The sequence below is a fragment of the Thamnophis elegans genome, chromosome 11 (assembly GCF_009769535.1).
Source record: "Thamnophis elegans isolate rThaEle1 chromosome 11, rThaEle1.pri, whole genome shotgun sequence".
NCBI lineage: Eukaryota > Metazoa > Chordata > Lepidosauria > Squamata > Colubridae > Thamnophis > Thamnophis elegans.
In genome coordinates, this window is record NC_045551.1 from 29,708,781 (window position 1) to 29,731,029 (window position 22,249).

At 42.9% G+C, this 22,249-nt stretch overlaps 1 protein-coding gene across 1 annotated transcript in view; it reads left to right on the forward strand.

Annotated features, from left to right (window-relative positions):
- Positions 1–8,247: 8,247 nt before the first annotated feature.
- The window catches only part of ASMTL (acetylserotonin O-methyltransferase like), a 30,103-nt gene continuing 16,101 nt past the window's right edge, over positions 8,248–22,249 (forward strand). The window contains exons 1-3 of the mRNA XM_032226162.1: positions 8,248–8,444; positions 12,940–13,071; positions 21,177–21,224. Coding sequence (XP_032082053.1) covers positions 8,352–8,444; positions 12,940–13,071; positions 21,177–21,224 — 273 coding nt within the window. The 5' untranslated portion in view covers positions 8,248–8,351. The remainder of the gene's footprint in view (positions 8,445–12,939; positions 13,072–21,176; positions 21,225–22,249) is intronic.

Here is a 22,249-nt window from a genome sequence, read left to right on the forward strand (position 1 = left end):
GCTTATTATTAGCAATGGGTATGAGAAGGTTGATTGCATTAATTAGTAAAATTTTCTATATATGGGTAACTTGTAATATAGTTATGCTTATTCATTATGTCTTCTTGACATGGCAAGCAGTATATAAGTGGATTAAATAATTATAACTATATTCTGTAATGATATTGGGAATGGCATCTATAATTCTCAAAAAGATTACTACAGAATGGAAATGTCCAGAAAAGAGCAATGGGCAATTATAAGGGCCATTAAATTCAATCAGATGATTTGACTGAAAAATACCTTAACACCCAGTGACATGCGGTGATGGTTACCGTTGGTGAGGCAAGACCGCAGCAGCGGCGAGAAGCAACGTCCACAGCACTGTGTCCGACAAGCGTCTCGCATTTATGGCGGACATAAACGCAAGACGCCTGTCGGACACAGTGGCGGGGGTGTTGCTTCTCACCGCCGTCGCGCTCCACCGCCTTGCCCCCCCCACCTCCTCCGACAAACAATCCTGATGTCCCGGCCTGCAGCCAGGCCAGCACCGAGCCTGGACTCACTGCTCTTCTCCTCCTCCTCCTCGTCCCCGCTCGGTGCTGGGCTGGCTGCAGGCCGGGGCATCAGGATTGTTTGTTGGAGGAGGCGGGGGCGGGGGCAAGGCGGTGGAGCACAACGGCGGCGAGAAGCATCTCAGATGGAGCCAGGACACCCGGAAGACAAGCCGGCACTTAAAGGCATGCCAAAGTGCCGGCTTGTCTTCTGGGTGTCCTGGCTCCATCTGAGATGCTTCTCGCCGCCGTCGCGCTCCACCGCCTTGCCCCCGCCCCCCACCTCCTCATACGGACAGTCACAATCCTGCTGCCCCAGCCTGCAGCCAGCCCGCCCGACTTGCTCCCTGCCTGGACTCACCGCTCTCCTCCTCTTCCTCCTCCCCGCTCGGTGCTGGGCTTTAAAGGAGTCTCCCCTCCCCAGCCAGCCAGCCCACCCAGCCAATTCCTCCCACCACCACCACTATGTCCAACAGGCCAGGTGTCTCGCGTTTATGGCGGACATAAATGCGAGACGCCTGGCCTGTTGAAACACAGCGGCGAGAACGTCCCTGCCACTTCCGTGCTCTGCCGCCTCGCCCCCCTGCCTCCTCCGACCCCACCGCTGTGAAGAAAGAAAAAAAAACACACACACACAAACCTCACAGTAAAAAAATAATTTTTTTATTAAATTACAAATTACAAATTAAATTACAATAAATTTGAACCCCCCCTCCCTCCATCTGATCCACCTTTTCCAGCTGTGGAAACTCTCTCAACTCTCCTCTTGTCCGCCTAACGTAAGTGTGCTCAACGTAAGCTCATAAGGCATGATTCGCTGCTCCCCGATCAGGAGGCGGGAGAATCAGTGCCTCTTTTGCATATGAAAGTTTTCGCTTGTTAACTCCGCCTTAACTTTTAAAAGGCGAACAATTCCTTAGGCAAAAGAGGCTCCGAGTTCTCTGGCCTCCTCCCATAGTTAACACTGAGAGCAGACACCAAGCCACTGTGACTTTGAATCTGGTAGCAACTACCCTGGCTTTAATTATTTAAAAAAAATTATTTAAAATTCTTCCTTTCTCTCAGGAGACTGGTGAGGCACCGCCTCCCCTGCCTCTAGTGACTGCACATCCCTATTAACACCTATTGGTGAAATTGACTTACAATAAATTTAATACAAACTAATAGTATGTCTTCATTGTATAAAATTTGTTACAAAAATAACAGTCTTTTTAAAGATTAAGAACAAAGTGGAAACATTTCCCCTATTTCTTTTCAAATTAGAGGAATTTGAAGCTCAATCATCTTTAGTTCATCAACAGAAACAGAACAACATAGGGTGGTAATTGCTCCCTCTAGTGGACCAATAGAAAAATGCAAAATATCACATAATCAATATCCACTCACTGAATTACTGCTGCTGCTGCTGCTGCTCTTGATGTATTAAAACTCTCCTGATCTGCAGTTAAAGCATAAGAGAATGAAAAAAAAGTTGCTAGACCATCCAGTATTCTGTTCTTCTATATTTTTGTCAATTGGGAAAAATACAAAGGAATCTGCAGGGGAACAGGTAGGAAACCAATGAAATTATACATCATAAGGTTACAAAATTATACATAGGCAGCCCCCTGACTTACAACTACAGTTGGGACCAAAATTGTTAAGCAAGGTGGCCATCAAATGAGTCACATCCAATTTTACAAAGGTGTTTTTTTTTTTTTGCCATGATGTTAAATGAATCACTGTGGTTGTTAGGTGAATCACAGTCTTTAGGTAAATCCAGCTTCCCCCATTGACTTGGCTTGTGGGAAGTTGGCTGAGAAGATCGCAAATGATGATCAGATTATTCTGGGATGCTGCAACGGTCGTAAATATATGTTGGTTGCCAAGTGACTGAATTTTGATTATGTGACTGTGGAGTTGCTGCAACAGTTATAAGTTGTGAGGGCTGGATTGTAAGTCACTTTTTTCATTGCCAATATAACTTTTTATGGTTGCTTAACAAATGATTATAAGTTGAGGACTACCTGTATTGCATATCATTTGCACAATTGACTTGTGTCGGTCAGCTTTGTTTGAACAGTTGTCACACTGTGAACTTTCTCAACTGCAAAGCACAGTTCTCTCTTTCTCTGTTTAAAAGCCAACTTAATCTGCAAGAGGCTGTCACATTGTTGCAATGACAAGGCTTTTACAATAGTTCTAAGTGTTTGTTGCTGTTGTGTGTAGAATGTAGACAGGATTGTTCTGAGCTGTTTTAGTTGCTTGTAGTTTCTTGCAAGGTATGGGCATTCATGGGGGAATGTGATGTCAATTCCTCCCCTTTGTATGCATAACATGTATGATGCATGCAAGTTTGCAAGGATTGATGGTTGCTTTATAATGACAGGGCACATATTTTCTAATGCCTCTGTTGCAACTCCTCCTGGGTCACAATAACCCAGACTAAGCTATCAAAAGTAGCTGATTGAAAAACCTATTATAAATACCAAGCAGCTGCCCAGTTTTGTTTTGTTTTGTCAAATGACCCCTTTTGAAATACATCTTAAGAGATATGTTTTAAACCATGGGTGTCAAACTCGTCTTGTCACGTTGTGGTTAGGTGACGTTTCACGATGTTTTTCCCATTTGCAGAGCTGGGGGTGGGCCTAGCCTGTGCGTGATGCATCTGGTCTGCAGGTCGCCAGTTTGAAACCCCTTTTTTAAACAGTAGCTTTGGAATGGAGATAGGATTAATAGTTGTTTTTTGTTCAGGAATTGCTAAAAGAGTAAGCCAGGAGTTCATACCAATGGGTGGCGGGGGGCAGAGCTTATGTTTAAAAGTATTGCCAAAGAAAACACTAGCTTTACTGCAATTTCAAACACATTACAATGAAGTTAAAAACCAAATACAGAAAGTTATTGAACATTATTGACACTGTAAAAGATCTGCAGCCACATTCAAATTATTATGATGGTTAATAGAAAACTAGGAGGGTCAATAGGAGCTTTCCTCTAATAATTAATGCAGAGCAAATAGCATGATGAACTTCCCCAAAGCTTCTTACTGACCACTATTGGAAATAAAAACTGAATTAGATGGATCCTGAGTTTGATGTGCTCCATGTGAATGCTGCTGCATCAAGGTGGAAAATCAAATTCCTTACTTCTTAAATCAACTTACCAGGTTTGTACTGAGGTGCCCTTTGTGAAAAAGCAATCAAAGACATCAATCACTCTAGGCCAGCGTAGGTGAAACTTTTCGGCACAGAGTGCTGAAACGAGAGCACCTGAAAGCGGAAGAGCAGCTCCCTGGTGTGCATGCGTGCAGTGCTGGTCACCTGGTCGTCTGGTTTCTGGCACACATGCGCACGCAAAGACCAGCTGGCCAGCACACATGCACATGTCAGAAACTGAAAGCACAGCTTCCTGGCACACACATGTGCACCAGGGAGCTGCTCTTTCAGTTTCCGGTGCTACCGCATACACAAAGACCAGCTGGTCAGCACGTGTGTGCCAGAATCTGGAAGACCAACAGGCGATGGCTGGTGTGCCCAGAAAGATGGCTTTGGGTTCCACTTCCGGCACACATGCCATAGATTCATCATCACAACTCTAAGCCCAAATGAGGGAAAGTTCTGTTATTGTCTGGGCATGTGATACAGCTTTTTCATATTTATCTTTCTCTGAGTTCCTTTAGCTCAAATGCAATTTCTAGAAGAATGGACAACTTTCTTCTGCTTTATAGTCTAAAATTATGATTTAAAGAATTTGAGATTTTATTGGAAAGCTGCCTCTTCCTTATTCCAAGAATTCTGATTTGGCCATAGGATTTATCTTCTGAAAATTACTTTAATGGACGCAGGACATTCTAAGTTTTCCATAGAATGCTGACTGTGGCATTCTGAGAGTTGAAGTCTACACACCTTAAAGTTGGCAGGTTTGAAAAACACTTCCCTAAAAATATAACAGAAACAGGAAGTTGCTAGTGTTAATGTTGGTGATTTCATTTTACATTCTATTTTTTTTATAGACACCAACTTAAATAATGCTGGAAAACTTGAAACATCTTACTGCCTAGAAATAACTAAACTAAGCATCATGCTGGCTGAAAGTTGCAAAGTTGTAATTCCAGCATATTAGAGATCACCAAGCTGGGGAAAGGCAGCGTAGTATTTGGAAGACATCTATTATCACATGTACATGATCACATTCTTTGGGCTTCATCCTCATTGTATTACAAATGTATATTACAAATTTCACTTGTTTGATACATGACTTTAATACAATGGATTACAAGATTTTATAAACCTGAAAAAAAACAGAGTGCTTGGTAGCTGAAGATCTGTGAGTTTAATTTGCTGTCTAATTGTGGCATAGTTCATTTTAAGTCTTTTTCATGAAATAATACAACTTAGGTATTTCCCCTAATCTATAATGTAGAAAAAAGTACACAGTACACTTGTAAAAGTCAATAACTGAACTCTGAACATAGTGATCTTTAACCTTTATTTGCTCTGTAAGCAGAGATTTTCCTGATACCATCTGGTGTCATTGTTCTCCATCTCAACTATTCCTTTAGTTTCTCAAAATTTGTTATTGAGTGAGTTATAATGATTACTTATTAAACATTGGAAGGTTTTTCTAGCTTACTTGATATAGCTTAGCCCAGGGAGAGCTAGCCTTTTTGTCACTGAATGCCAAAAGGCTGCACCCATAATGTAATGTTTAACTGTTTATTATTAAATTAAATGTGTGGGTGATCCCTCCCCTGCACCCAGTTTTGGGCCTAGAAAGCCTCCTGCACCAACCTGGAAGCCAAAATGGGGCACAGAGGCGCTGCATGAAGCCCCATAATGCAATGCGAGTATCCCCTACGCATGTGACCACCCACCCCAATGCATGTGCGCACGTGTCCCTTGCATGTGCAGCAGAGACTTGAAGACTTGCTGGCTGGGGTTAGGGGTGCAAGGGTCGTGTAACATGACAGCTTTAAGACTTGCACACTTCAATGACAGAGTTCCTGAGCCAACATAACTAGAAGAGGAATTCTGGGAGTTGAAGTCCACAAGTCTTAAAGCTGTCAAGTTTGAACACCCCTGAGGTTTTTTTTCCTAAAGATTTAGGGGTGCAAGGGTCTTCTAAATTGACAGCTTTAAGACTTGCGTGCTTCAAATGCCAGAGTTTCTGAGACAACATTTTGGTTGCTAAGCAAGAGCGTTGTTAAGTGCGTTTCACCACATTTTACAAGTTGGCCATGCCTACCCAGTCACATGGCTGGCAAGCCACTCCCACCCAGTCACATGGCTGGCAAGCCACTCCCACCCAGTCACATGGCCATCAAGCCACTCCCACAAAGCAGGCCACATCTACAGAAGAGGTTCTAAAAAAATTTGAAACCCACCACTGGTGCACATGCATGTGTGGTGAAGCTCAGCTGGTGCGACGGCTGGTGTGCCTGCAATGAGGGCTCTGCAGGCCACTTGTGGCATGTGTGCCATAGGTTTGCCATCAGGGGCTCAGCCTGTTCCCACAGGGATAGTTGAACATTTCCGCTGGTAGCCTAATAAGGAAAGATCTAACACTAATAAAAGGTTTCAAACTTTTATTTTTCTTTGGAAAGTAGGGATTTGATCTGCAAACATGAGAGAGACAAGAGGGGAAATATCTCTGCTCCTTTAGTACCATATTCCCATATTTGATCTTCATATTAAATGGGAACATTGACAATTGTCCACCCACATTCCCTCTCCCCAAATATTCTCTCCTGCTGCTTCTCCTGCCACTGGAGTGGGGGGAAGAGGGAGAAAAGAGCCATTACAGGTACTTCTCAAGTTACAATTACAATTGGAACCAGAATTTCCATTGTAATCAAAGTGGTTGTTAAGTACGTAATGCCCAATTTTACTTTTTTTTTGGCCATAGTTAAGAAAATCACTGTAATACTTAAGTGGATCATGTAGTCATTAAGTGAATCTGGCTGCCCCATTGACTTACTTGCCAGCAGAAACTGGCTGGGAAGGCCATAAATGGTGAATAAATGACCCTGGGCTGTTGCAATAATTATAAATGCATGCTGGCTGCCAAGCATGGGAATGCTGCAACAGTTTTAAGTGGAAGGATCAGTTGTAAGTCGCTTTTTTCCATTGCCACTGGAATTTTGAACAATTGATAAATGAAAGGTTGCATGTTAAGGACCACCTATACTTACATTCTCTTGCCATACAGTAGAAAATGGATAAAATTAGATGAAACAGGTCTTTGCTCTACTTCCAGTGTGGTGTTGGCTGAAGAATTATTTCCATCACTTCTATCCCTCCATTTGATGTTTTCCACCAAGTCTCTCTCCTTCTCTTGCTTCTTGTGCAGGTGCCTTTATTTGGGATGAAGTAGCTCTTATTAGAGGGAAGGACAATCAGCTCAAGTGCTGCTTCTCCAATGGCAGGGAAGCTGACCATGGCTTGAACACAGAAGTTCCTGCTGAAAAACCATTTCCTCGCCATACAGTCCTCAGCCCATCTCTTCAGCAGTGCAAGGCCTAAATTGTAAATGCAGGGGCTATTACACACGTGTACAATTATCCAAGTACTGATTCACAAGTTTCAGGAGGGGATCTTTTCTGTACAGTAAGTGATGTAAAACCCCATATATGGCAGCATGACATAATGATGCAGCCATAACTGCTGTGACAGCTTAAGGAAAGGCAGATAATATATATCATACTGATAAATTCAAATAATTCATGTTCTTTCCTTTCAGTCTTTTCCAATGTCTAATGAAGTACATTGTCAATTACAAAACTCATGCTGTTAAAGTAAGTCAGACTTTTATCCAACTTTATTCAACATATCACTCTTAAAACTCCATAGTTTTGCTCTGCAGTTTAGATCTGACAGGGAAGTATTAATTAATTAATGTATTTATTTTTAAAAATTATATAGCCGCTCAACTCACTATAGATGACTCCAGGCAGCTTACAAAATTTAATGTTGCAAGACTATTTGTTTCATGCCACTTCCAATGGAAGGTAATCAGAATTTCCTGAAATTACTGTTCATTCTGTTACCTTTTAGAGCGCTGTACTGCAAAAGTCATCCTATCTCACAATTACAGATTCACATCGATTTGAGACTTTGTTTCCTTGCAATATGGCTAGTCATACATTCTACACCATGAATTGTGGTTAAACCTCCAAAATGCCATGTTTATCCATGCTATGCCAAAATAAGCAAATATGGTTCAAGAGGCCAAGATATAATACTAGTATGTCTAAACAACATACCAAGCTAGGCTGGTTACAAGCACTGCAAGGGCTAATCTTAGAGAACAATGGTTATTATTTTTAGCTTAGCTAAAAATGCACCTATTTGGATAGTTTATGGTTCAAGAAGCCCAGAACATAAGTCTGTTATGAGGCTTCAGATCTCTGCTGTAGAAATCCAGATGTCCACTCCCCAGTTAAAGATCATGTAGGGACCACCGGGATTTTGAAGCCAGGTTAAATAGTAGCTTGAGCCTTCTAATGAGACAGCTAAGAGGTTTCGTTTTGTAACCCTGCACCTTTGTAAGCCGCCAACAACACCCCATACTTCAGCCCACTACATCATCAGAGGCCGAATATAACGTGGCCCAGTTCAACATCCACAAGAGCCGCAGCTCCGCCAGCCCTGCTTGGAAGGGTTGCTCACGTTGGCGAATCGGAGGGCAGAAGGCGGGAGGGAGGAGCCACGTCTTCTTTGGACTCCGCCCCCCCCCCCCTCCCAGGGCCTAGTGTCAGTTGTCCGCGGACGGTCTTGGCGTTATTGGGTTTTTCCTCCCTGCTGGGTTTTATGCAAAGTCGCCTTCACGACGGCTGCAGCCATGGTGCTCAACGCGGTCCTTAAAAAGCTGGCCGACAAAAAGGTGGTGCTAGCAAGCGGCTCTCCGCGCAGGCAGGAGATCCTAAATAACGCGGTGAGTTACGCTTGACTCGTTTAAACCGTCCTGCGCCGGGTTGGTGGTCTCCGAAAAATTCCTTGCATTTCCTAAAAAATAGAGATTTTAAAAAATAGAACAAAAAGCAAATCAGATCTAGGCTGAGCTGCTGGAATTTTAGCAATTACATAAAGGGGCCATAGTTCCCCACCTCTGCCCTCTGTAGTGAAGGTGGTGGAAGAGCTTTTCCCTTTCTCGGCTCCGTCGGTCACGTTTTTCGTCCCGAGGAAGAACGACATTAGTTGAGAAATGCTGCGGAAAATGTGCCTGAAATCCTTGCCCAAGCAAACCTACGCGCCTATCCTCAAAAAGAATCCAAAGATTGCCACCCAAGTGTCCTTAGTTGAAAGGACACTTGACAATTTTGTAGAGCTGGACTACATTATATTCGGCCTGTAGTGATATCCTGGGCTGAAGTATGGGATGGGGCTTATGAACTTGCAATTGCAAAACTAAACCGGTGCAAAAAGTTGAGAATGCTTGTCATACAACCGTAGAGATTTTGTGCATGCTCCCCACCCCCAGTATAAATTTTATTGGAAGATCATGAATAAGGAACACTTTAGTCTAAGTAATTGTATCCATGGAGAGCACAGCTGTGAAATGAAGAACATGCGCATAGACATCATATGGAATTCATCAGATGTAGCTGTAGACATCAATATAATGGGATATAAAAAATTAATGCAGAATAATGCTCCCACCTGCTGTTTCCATAAGGAAGGGGCACCTCTGAGATCTGAGGGACCCTCCTCTTTGGCATGCAGTAATCAGAAGTGTACTGTATTAAATTTATCTCTGGTTGTAGGATTCCCAAAAAGATTTGGAAATGGGACACTGCAATAGATAAATTTTTGATCTCATTTCGAGAATGTGCATGTTGTAATGCCTTAATGCATGATTTGCAATACAGGTAGTCCTCGACTAATGAGCCTAATTAAGCCCAAAATTTCTGCTGCTAAGTGAGACATTTGTTAAGTGAGTTTTGCCGCAAATTACGACCTTTCATGCCACACTTCTTAAGTGAATCATTACAGTTAAGTTAGTAATGTGGTTAAGTGAATCTGTTTTTCCCATTGACTTTGTTTGTCAGAAGGTTGCAAAAGGTGATCACGTAACCTCGGGACAGCACAACTGTCATAAATATGAATCAGTTGCTGTGCATCTGAACTTCGATCACGTGACCAGGGGGATACTGCAACGGTCATAATTGTGAAAATGGTCATAAGTCACTTTTTTCAGTGCAACTTTGATCTGTAATTAAACAAATGTTGTAAACTGAGGACTACCTGCTCCTTTGTGACATGTATAAAGAAATATACCCCATCAAATCAGCTTATTGATAATATTTTTAAAAAGTGATTCAAGAAAAAGATATACGTCAGATATACGTCACAATGGCATCTACATTGCTACTGCTAGACATGAGGAAACAGATTCTGAAACTAGTCATGCATAATAGTTATTAACGTTCTGTGTTTTTGTATTCTGTTTTGTATTCTGTATTCTAGAGGGGCGCGGTGGCTCAGTGCCTAAGACGCTGAGCTTGTTGATCAAAAGGTCGGCAGTTCAGCGGTTTGAATCCCTAGCACCATGTAACGGAGTGAGCTCCCATTACTTGTTCCAGCTTCTGGAACATCAGTTCGAAAGCATGTAAAAATGCAAGTAGAAAAATAGGAACCACATTTGGTGGGAAAGTAGCAGTGTTCCGTGCGCCTTCGGCATTTAGTCATGTCAGCCACATGACCACGGAGATGTCTTTGGACAGCGCTGGCTCTTCGGCTTTGAAATGGAGATGAGCACCACCCCCCTAGAGTTGGGAATGACTAGCACATATGTACGAGGGGAACCTTTACTTTTTATCTGTATTCTGATAAGGCATACTGGCTAATCAACAATAAAATTCAGATATGTATAGTAAATTTAGAGTCAAACAGACCCACTAGCTATGTTCTGCCCTAAAACTTTTAGTAGTATTGGACATAAACTATCACAGTAATTAACTGTTATGGATGTTTAGCTACATAAAATCCTCATGTTATGTACTACAGCCATTGCTTCAGCACAAAAAAAGCACAAACAAACAGATTGATTAGAAATGACTGCTATTACAGTAGCACAAAGACCTTAAAAATTACAACAAATGGGCTTTTGAATTAATATTTATTAATATTTATCTAACTGTCCAGGTGACACCTGATGGTTTACAAATAAAAGATTTAAAAGATAATGTAAATATTTTCATTGAACTAAATTTAAACATAGATTGAACAGGGAAGAAGCTGTTATGTAAAATTCCATCTGTTGTGAAATTCAAGTCAGCAGTTTCTTAAACTTATTAAGATGGACAGAAAGAACATTGTGCAGACTTAGAATATATATTCACAGGCTCTGGTTTCCATTTTTGTAATAGTTGCATTGACGTTTTTTAATAAGCAGTAAAAAAACAAAATTAAGCTAAAAGAAAAATATTCAGAAATTGTAGAAAAAAGTAGAAAAAAGGACACAGAATATAGTAGACAAAAATAAAAGTATATAAGGAAATGAATTTCATAACAAGTATAAATAAATTTAGTAACTTACTACTTGTCTTAAAATACAATAACATCTTTTTTCCATATCTCATCTTTTAAAATAAAGCTTTATTGCTGTTAAAATAGCAATTAAAAACATTTAAAAATTGCTTTTCAAATAGAAAAAGCAAACAATAAAAGGAACAAAATTTTAAAAAATGTACATTATAAAAATACATAAGTGCTTAAAAATCAGTGGAAAAATGTTTTTAAAAGTTCATTAAGGCACATCACCACATATCTATTTTAACCTTAGTCAAATAAGGCAAATTATATTCCTTGTTTTTACTTGATCTTTAATTATTCAAATACGATCTTAGAACTTGGCTTCATATTTTTCTTTGTCCCTTTTCACAAAATCCTTCAAAAGTTTAACTCTCTTTTGTAAATAAAATATAGAAAAGATTCATCCAGATTGCTGTTTTTGCTTGTTATTTGTGTCCCATGTCCATTGCCACAAATACCCTTCAAAATCTCTGTTTCTAAAGTATTTTGATCCATTCTGTATTAGTCAAATTTAAGTATTCTTCTCCTTTAATTATAATTTTAATTCCCCAACTCCTTCTAGGAACCAGCCTTCAAAGTCCCATCCTATGATGCTTTTTTAAAGAATTCAAAATGTGCATTTTCCCACAGGAAGATTTCTTGTAATTAATTTCAAAATCTTACTTCAAATCCACCTGACATTTAGTCTATTTGTAATGGTCCAAAATGAATGTTCTAATCACCCTTTTGCTGTTTATTTTTTTTTAAATTATAATTTTAAAAACTGAGGATAAAATATTGTGGGATTTTCTCCATAGCTCTTGGGAGAAGCCTAGGTCCAAGCTGAAGTAATCTCAGCAAGTGAAAAACCTTAATGTGAAAGCTGGCGATGTATTGTTCCATTCTATTTTAAGAAGTCTAGTAGTAACACTTATTCTGATTAACAAATTTATTAAAATGCATAAGCTTTTGTGAGCCACAGCTTATATATTGTAATACAATTTGTCAGCTGAAGAAGGTGTTATCAGATTCTTCAGGTTTTTTTGCCACTGAAAGGTAACATAGCTCTCCTTTATATAAAATTAATTTATAACGATTACATGGTTTAGATAGTGTCCATCTTAATAAAATGAATTTATAAAGATTACATCGTTTAGACACTGTCCATCTTTTCTTCCCACTCTCTTTACTTTAGTTACCTTACTGATGAAGAATTGTAGCCTAAAAATCATATTAGTGTTGTATATTCTATTTTCTCCTTAAAGCAAACACCACACAGCTACCTTTGCTGCTTATATTTCATTCAGTATGCTGAGTTCACATGTAGTTAAGAAATTGTCATTGTGAATTCATAAGGTGGATAAGAATTATCGTGTTTGTAACTGAAGGGCATCTAAATTCAAAGGAGGCAAGCAACTAACTAATAGTTCAGGTTTCTAGCTAGTCAGTTGCTTATTTCCCCAATATCTTCTATATGTAATTTGTAGGAATTAGTGAAATGGTTTCCTTCTAAAACCTTAAACTTTTACTTTATTAATAATGTCTTTAAGCATGATTAAGATATGATTCAGGTTTAGCAAGGTGGCTTTATCATAATATCATTTTGTTTTGGAAGGCCCACGGAAGCATTTTGTTAACTGCTGTACCTCACTCAGTTTTTTCAATTTAGGCAGCCCTTACTTTCTGCGAGATAATATTAAGCTCTGCCAATAGAGTAGAAATTAGGAAAAGTTAGTGTACTATATTCTCCTGTTGCATCTGTGATGCTAGATATCCCAGATTGTAGTCTGCAGTTCTAAAGAAGATAGTGTTAAGTAGTCTTTAATCACCAAGGTCTTGGTGATTGCAGCCTATAAAATATAAATCTTGCATGATTCCCCCCCCTCCCTGATTCATGTATTCTTTCTGTTTAACAGGGTCTCCGGTTTGAAGTTGTTCCATCATGGTTCAAAGAAACACTTGAGAAGTCAACTTTTTCAGCCCCGTATCAATATGCTGTAGAAACTGCAAAACAGAAGGCACTTGAAGTGGCAAATAGAATGCATGTGGTGAGCCTATTTCCATATTAAGGCTATTTTTATTTTATTGATAGGTCTGGTTTGCTTCTTGCATAGATGATAGATAGATAGATAGATAGATAGATAGATAGATAGATAGATAGATAGATAGATAGAGATAGATGATAGATAGATAGATATAGATATAGATATATAAAACTTGACACAGGAGTGACAAACTCAATTTTATTGAGGGCCATATCAGGGTTGTAACTGACCTCAGAGGGTCGGGGTGTGTGTGTGGGTGGACATGGTGGGTGTGACACAGGGTTCCACCACAAAACCACGCTTGACTAAACTGCGTCGCTGACGTCATCAACAGGGTGACAACAGCGCGGAGACAGAAGCACGCTGTAAACCCTAAACCTAAAATTAACCCCTAAACCTAACCCCCCTAAACCTAATCCTAAACCTAACCCTAAACCTAACCCTTTACCTAACCCTAACCCTAAACCTAACCCTTAACCTAACCCTAAACCTAATCCTAACCCTTAACCTAATCCTAAACCTAACTCTAACCCTTAACCTAACCCTAAACCTAACCCTAACCCTTAACCCAACCCTAAACCTAACCCTAAACCTAACCCTTACCTTAAGTTGAATCGGCTTGCTTTCAAAGCGCTATTTAAAGTGCCCTTCTTTCTCCGCGCTGGCTGTTGTCGCCCTGTTGATGACGTCAGCGACGCGGTTTAATCGGGCGCGGCTTAGTCGGGCACGGTTTTGACGGGTCACGGTGACACAGAACACATGTTGGTGACACCTGTGGTGGCCAAATGCTAAGGCAGGACTTCCATCAGACCCTCCCTCACTCTCATTATTTCCTTCCTTCTCTTTCCTTATTTTTCCTTCTTTCTTCCCATCTTCCCTTTTTTTGTCTTTCCTCTTTCTCCATAGTGAGGGGGGAGGAGTATCCAGAATGGGTTGACCTTATCCTCTCGTGATTGGTTTGAGTCAGATAAGCTCTTTGGGCTCCGCCCCCTGGAAGTGAGCCTGCCCAGTTTTCTGACTCAAATCGATCGTGAGAAGTTGCTCATTCGAGAGCTCCAGGAATTTACTAGGATCTAAAGGAAAATTCATTTGGACCCGTCGAGTTTTGCCTCCCTGCTTCACTCCTCCTGCAGGATTGGGACTGCCACTAGCCCCCTGGGGCGGCAGGCTGCCCTGGACACTGAGGACATCCGAAGACTCTCAGTGAGGAGCTTGGCCGGGCAGCAGAAGGAAGGGCAAAGCCTCTAGCAGGCAGCCCTAACCAGGAGGTCGGGCAAAAGCCTCTAGCAGGCAGCCCTAACAGCTGAGGCTTGTAAGAGCTGGAGATTTGACTCACCCCAATCAAGGGAAAGGTTGCACCTCTCCAGACCTCCAGTAATTTACAAAGGATTAAAGAAAATAAACTTGGACCCGGCGAATCCTGCCTCCCTTCATCGCACACAGCCTCCTCCTGCAACGACCGGATTGCCACAAGCCCTCTGGGGCGGCACGCTGCCCTGGCCATTGAGTGAGGTGGAGTCACTCTGTGAGGACCATTGCCGGGCAAGCAGGAGAACCGGGCACACATGCCTCCTAGAGGCAGCCCTTGATGAGAGGCTTCTCAGGAGCAGAAGCGCTCCTCCGCTCCCCTCAGCCACGAGGGTTTTTAAAAAGGAAAACCTGTGCTGGCAGCTATCACCAGTGGACAAGGTGAGAGCCAGAAAGGCTCTAAAACAGCTGCGGGAGATGAGCGGCAGCCGCATGGCAAGCCTGCAAAGGCAAAAGCCATTTCCATGTGCTCCAGCAAAGAGGAGCCTTTTGAATTTGGAGCCGGGGGCCATCTTGAAGCCACGTGGTCCAAGATGGCGGCCCCCAGCAGCTCAGGTGGCCGGCAGGACAACAACCACCACTTGAGGAGACCTACAAAGGTGAGAGACGATCGCAGAGGCATTAGCCAAGAGCGAGGGAGGCAGCAAAGGGCCAAAAGGAGGCCTATCAAGGAGTTAAAGAGGCAGGTGGTGGATCAACCCCCCCCAAGCCTACTTCCTTGTTGAATCACAAAGGCAGCTGCCACAAGGCTTGCAGGAAGAACCACCCCCCCTACCTTTCTGGCTGCCAAGTAACAGGAGAAGGCTTCCTCCATAAGAACATTCTCCTTTAATTAGGAGACAGAGCGGGAGGGGCGAGAGGCTGACCGGCATCCGTAGCAAACTGTGTTTTTCATGGCTAACTCTTGATTCCCCCTTAAGAAAACTCTCCTTTAATTAGGAGACAGAGCGGGAGGGGCAAGAGACTGATGGGCATCAGTAGCAAGTTGTGTTTGCCATGACTAATTCTTGATTCCCCCTTAAGAAAGCTCTCCTTTAATTAGGAGACAGAGTGGGGGGGCAAGAGACTGATGGGCATCAGTAGCAAGCTGTGTTGTCGTGGTTAGTTCTTGATTCCCCCTTAAGAAAACTCTCCTTTAATTAGGAGACAGAACGGGAGAGGCGAGAGGCCTACTGGCCCCAGTAGCAAAAAACTGTGTTTTGTTTTGTTAATCCCAAGCCGGCAGCCCCCTGCAGCCTGGAAAAACGCAGGGGGGGGGGGGAGAATATTCAGCCCAGCTGCTAAAGTGCAGCTCCCAATGGAGCCCCCAAGCAGGTTACTGAAGACCTTCCAAGGGTGGGGGTGACTAGGCAAACGGCTAATGCAATACAATACAATACTATGCAATACAATAGCAGAATGGGAAGGAACCTGCAGGCTTTCTAGCTCAATCCCCTGCCCAGGCAGGATATCCTATACCATCTCAGACAAATGGCTTCCTATGTTTGATTAGGCTGACTCTGTAAACCACCTAGAGAGGGCTGAAAGCCCTATGAAGCGGTATATAAATCTAACTGCTATTGCTATTGTCATTGCCACCCAACAGCTTCTTAAAAACTGTTGGGGCTCTCACAATGTCTGGAGGCAGGCTGTTCCACTGATTAATTGTTCTAACTGTCATGAAATTTCTCCTCAGCTCTAAGTTGCTTCTCTCCTTGTTTAGTTTCCACCCATTGCTTCTTGTTCTGCACTCAAGTGCCTTAGAGGATAGTCAGGCAGCCTCTTCTCTGTGGCAACCCCAGAGATATTGGAACACTGCTATCACGTCTCCCCTAGTCCTTCCTTCCAGTAGACTAGACCTACCCAGTTCCTGCAACCGTTCTTCATAGGCTTTAGTCTCCAGTACCCTGATCCCCTGTTGCCTTCTCTGCACTCTCCTTAAGAGTCTCCACATCTCTTCTACATCATGGGGACCAAACTGAGCGCAGAATTCCAAGTGTGGCCTCCCAAGACCTCAAAAAGTGGGATTAACACTTCATGGGAGCTTGATTCTATTCCTCTGTTTATGATGCCAAAAACTGTGTTGCTCTTCTGGCAGCTGTTGCACACTGCTGACTCACATTAAAGGGGTTGTCCACTAGGACTCCCAAGATCCCCTTCACAGTTACTACTGTGGAGCAAGGTATCCTGTACCTGTGCACTTCACCTTCATTGCCTAAAGGTAGAACCTTACTTCCTTGAACCCCATTTTCCCTAGGTAGTGCCCAATGTTCAAGGGTATCAAGATCCTTCTGTAGCTTTAGCCTGTATTCTGAAGTGTTGGCTATTCCGGCCAGCCGGGGGTCATCTGCTAACCTGATGACCTCCCCCCCCCCCATCAGCCGTTAACAAACAGAGAGCTAACAGTCATTCCGGCTCCTTCTTATGACCGCTTGAGATAACAGCAGTTCTTAAAGAAACAGTACTACTATCATGGCATATATTTTGCTATCCCAAATGTTAGCTTACACACCTAACACCCTCATTCAAATCACTGATGAAGATGTTGAAGAGTACTGGGCTCAACACTGAACCTTGGGAGACTCCCTGCACTCTTCCCTCCATGAAGAGGCAGTTCCATTGAGGAGTACAGGTGGGTGCACCAGTTACCAAGGCACCTGGGGTGACTAGGTCTAACCCACATTCTTCTACTTTATCTAATAGTAGGTTATGGTCTACCTTATCAGGACTTGCTGAAGTCCAAGTTAACTATATCAATGGCATTCCTATGGTCCACTAGGGTGGTCACCGTAATCTAATATGGCCAGTCTGGTATGATCTGTTTTTGACAAACCCATGTTGGCCTTGGGCTCTCGAGACGGTTTTTCTTCCTTTCTGAAGGGGGGGAATCACATCAGCAATTCTATAGTGGTTCTCCAGTACTCCAGGATCTCTGATAGATATAGTTTCAGTTGTTTGGAGATTTTGTCCGCCAGCTCCTTCAGACCCCTGGGTGTAACCCACCCGGTCCTGGGAATTGGACCTTGCCTAAGATAGACAGGCTACCATTTCTTCCCTATCTCATCTTGGGTTCCTAATCTGAATTTGGGATGCGGTTCTTGATAGGTTGGATTGTTTATCCCTTCGGGTAAAGACAGATGCCAAGCACGAGTTAAATGGTTCGGCTTACCCCTGCTGCTTGTCACCTTCGGGCCACTTCTCCCAGCAAGGGACCAATCGTTTCCTTAATCTTTCTTGGTTTTATCAGGCGGGAAGATGCCCCCTTTTGTATTTTATTCTAGTTCATTATTATTATTGTGGTTGTGGTTCTTGTTGTTATTATTATTAATTTACCTTTGCGGCAGGCCTTTATTGTGAGCCTTAGCTCCCCTCACTCCATCTTTACACACACTCTAGTGGCCGCCCATTAAACTCCGTCTGTGTTTACATTCTGAATATCTCTGCGCTAATCCTAGCCATAGAATCATAGCACCCTTATGGCCGGGGGGGGGAAAAAAAAAAAAAAAAAAAAAAAAAAAAAAAGGGTCAGACAGGCTGGTCCCCATGCCAGAACCCACCACAAACTCAGAATGGGATGCCCGACTATGAGAGATCGCAGAAGCACCTCAGATAGCCTATGAATTTAGACAACATTCGCTGAGGGCAGAACATACAGCAGGGGTGGGTTCATCAGAGCCGGCTGGCTCAACCGGACCAAGGGGACAACTTGGAGCGGAAGCTGCAGCCAGTTGACCGCTTGGCGCTGGAGCGGAGCATCCTGAGGAAAGACCACTTCTCCCCCAGGGTGATAAGGACTATCCAGGCCGCCCGCAGGCCCTCCACAGAGCGCATCTATGGCTCCACGTGGCGGGCCTTTGACTCTTGGTGCAACTCCCGGGGGTTCAACCCCACCCAGGCTACGGTGCCTCAGGTTCTGGACTTCCTCCAGGCGGGCCTGGATAGAGGGTTAGCTCCTAACACAATTAGGAGACAGGTCTCAGCCATCTCATCAGTTCTCCTGTGTGGCAGAAATCAGAGCCTGACACACCACCCCATGGTCAGGCAATTCCTTAAGGGGGCCTCCAACCTCAGACCACCTACGGTACACAGGCACCCTTCCTGGGATTTACACAGGGTATTGGACGCTCTAACGGGCGCCCCATTTGAGCCATTACAAACAGTTTCCCTTAAGTTCCTGACCCTGAAGGTGGCTTTCCTGGTGGCCATCACTTCCGCCAGGCGGATATCCGAACTGCAGGCGCTGTCCACCAGGGAGGATCTCTGTGTCTTCCACCAAGATAGGGTGGTGTTACGGCTGGATCCATCCTTCATTCCCAAGGTGTGCTCCTGCTTCCATCGAGCCCAGGAACTGATTTTGCCCAACTTCTGTCCAGACCCTTCTCACCCATTGGAGAGGAAGTGGCACACTCTGGACGTTAGGAGGGCTCTGAGGATTTACCTCAGGAGAACCAGGCCAAACAGGAAATCCGAAGCCCTGTTTGTCTCCTTCCAACCAGGATCCCTGGGTAATAAGGTAACTTACACCACTATCGGCAGGTGGCTGCGAACCTGCATTGCCACTGCTTACCAGTCGCAGGGGTTACAGACACCAAATCATATCACAGCCCACTCCACACGGAGTGCAGCCACATCCACGGCCTGGGCCACACAAGCATCCCTGGCCGAAATCTGCAGGGCAGCCACATGGGCTTCCCCCTCTCCCTTTGTTAGGAACTATAAGTTGGACTCCTTTGCCTCGGCAGAGGCCTCGTTCGGCCGCAGGGTGTTGCAGGCGGTTCACAGGGCAGGACCCGTGCCTCAACAGGCCTGAGTGGGGGACATAGGGCCTCAGGGATCTCCCTCCCTAGGGACGTGCAGGCTTTGGTACGTCCCATTCTGGATACTCCTCCCCCCTCACTATGGAGAAAGGGCGTTGGTACTTACCTGATACGCCTCTTCTCATAGTGGGGGGAGGAGTATCCAGTCCCTCCCTGACTATGTTTGTACAACTAAGTGTTATGTTCTTTGTTTATATTGTTATTTAATTATTGATGTTGAAGACAATAAAAGCAAAAAAACTGAATCAAGAGTCTGGAGCGAATGATGCAACGAGTCGGAGAGAGCTCTTCGTCATAAAACTGGGCAGGCTCACTTCCAGGGGGCGGAGCCCAAAGAGCTTATCTGACTCAAACCAATCACGAGAGGATAAGGTCAACCCATTCTGGATACTCCTCCCCCCACTATGAGAAGAGGCGTATCAGGTAAGTACCAACGCCCTTTCTCCTTTCCTGCCCCTTCTTGCATGCTCAAATACAAAAGGGGAAACATTTCTCCTTTTGTTTTGTCTTTAGTTTGTTTTGATTGCCCTCTGCCAGAGAAAATGGGATATGTGTGGCCTCCTGAGCTCTATTTTCACTGCAGAGGGCTGCAGGAAGCCATCATGGGGTGCAGTGGGGGCACGTGGGGTCCCCCCGAGCTCTGTTTCTGCTGGCAAAGGCACTGCGGGCTGGTCCTCTGCTGTTTACAGGCCAGCTCCATGGCCAGATCTAAGCACGCCGTGGGTTGAATCCGGCCCATGAAGCTTGAGTTTAATACCCCTGACTTAACATGTCCCATAGGAAAATTGAATGTTTATAGCCAAGGAGGCTATTGTTCACCATCACTATTTGTTATTAGTGCAAAATGTATATTTGGCAGCCTATTAAACATAAAACATAGAACCTGTGGATAAAACATTCATCTTTTTTTCAACAGAAAAAAATGAGCTCAAATACATGGAAGAGTTTAAGATATTGAGCCAGGATGAGGCCAAACCAACATTCAATACCCAATGTTCATTGTCATGGAGTGGCTCACCAGATTAATTCAGAAATGTCTGAATTATGATAAGAGGATGATAGCCCTCTTCCTTTGGAACTTTTTAATGATTAAAACCTACTTTATCTTTGTTTCTGGATTAATGTTTAGTCTTAGACCTATCATTCATGAATTAATGTAATACTCTTTTAAATAGTTCAAATAGTAGTCACCACCATATCAGATGGCAGAAAATTGCATAATAAGGACGTTCTCCTTATTCACTGAGGGATGCGGTGGCTCAGTGCCTAAGACGCTGAGCTTGTTGATAAGAAAGGTCAGCAGTTCGGCATTTCGAATCCCTAGCGCTGTGTAATGGAGTGAGCTCCCGTTACTTGTCCCAGCTTCTGCCAGCTAGCAATTTGAAAGCACATAAAAAATGCAAGTAGAAAAATAGGAACCACCTTTGGTAGGAAGGTAACAGCATTCCGTGGAGTTTAGTCATGCCAGCCACATGACCACGGAGACGTCTTTGGACAGCACAGCTCTTTGGCTTTGAAACGGAGGTGAGCACCGCCCCCTAGAGTTGGGAACGACTAGCACATAGGTGCGAGGGGAACCTTTACCTTTACCTTATTCACTACATGAATCTCTCCATCTAGTGTTTCAGTGGATACCTTCAATTGTAATAGTGTGAGACAATGATTTCTGTATGCCCATATTTCTTCTGAAAGGACTTCAGAATAAAATATATGCCACCCAGACTTCTGAAATTAGAGAAAATCAGCTAGTTCATTCTCTCCCCCTGCTTTCCACCGTCCAGCAAACACCAATTGAATGCCTGGCCAGCTTACAAGTATCCACCCTCTCACATTTGATCTTCTATTAATCATTGGATGAAATCAAAATTGTTTTTATTGAATTAGGGTTGCTTTTTCTCCTTAATTTGTTATCTGTTAACATTCAAGTTTATAGCAGCATTGGTATGTTGGAAAAATTTAATAAAATACACATACCTTTTATGTTTTATTTATCTTTTCTTTCAGAAACATCTTCAAACACCAGATATTGTTATTGGAGCAGATACTATAGTGGTGAGTATATATATGCTGACAAGTTTTAGGTTAGTAGTAGTTGTGTAGATCTATTGTATTCCTGGATCCACACACATAATAAATATTTAAAACATCAGTTTTGTCTATCCAATATTGGTATTTTTAATTCTATTATAATGGGGATAGTTTAGTATGGGAAATGAGTAATCATTTTACATGAACACAGTCTGAGGATGAAAGATGCTGGAAGTGTGGTAAGGCAACTGTTTTTGAAAATCAGTTTAGACAAATTGAAAGAACGCTTCTCATCAGCTTTTCATTCTCCTGAATGAAAAAGGCATGAGCAAAATGGAAGAAAGGTTAAACAGTGCAGTTTCCTGTTTTGTAAAATAAATGTTTTATGTTCTATTAAACTTAAGTCTTTTTCTTATGAGGTTTTTCACTTTCCTTGGAAATAGTTTTTATACCATACTATACTTCTGAGAAAAAATATTTACACTTTCCTTATTATCTTTTATGTCATTCATTTGCGTTCAAATGTACCATTGTTTATAATGAGGGACATATACAGTACTGTGCAAAAGTTGTAGGCAGGTCTGAAAAAATGCTGTAAAACAAAGAATGCTTTCAGAAATATAAATAATGACTGTTTATTTTTGTCAATTTTCAAAATGCAAAGTGAGAGAACAAGAAAAATCTAAATCAAATCAATATTTGGTGTGACCACCCTTTGCCTTCTAAACAGCAGCAATTCTTCTAGGTACACTTGCACACAGTTTTTGAAGGAACTCGGCTAGTAGGTTGTTCCAAACATCTTGGAGAACTAACCACAGATCTTCTGTGGATGTAGACTTTCTCATATCCTTCTGTCTCTTCATGTAATCCCAGACGCATTCGATGATGTTGAGATCAGGGCTCTGTGGGGCCATGCCATCACTTCCAGTGCTTCTTCTTGTTCTTTACGCTGAAGATAGTTCTTAATGACTTTGGCTGCATGCTTGGGGTCGTTGTCCTGCTGCAGAATAAATTTGGGGCCAATCATACCCCTCCCTGATGGTATTGCA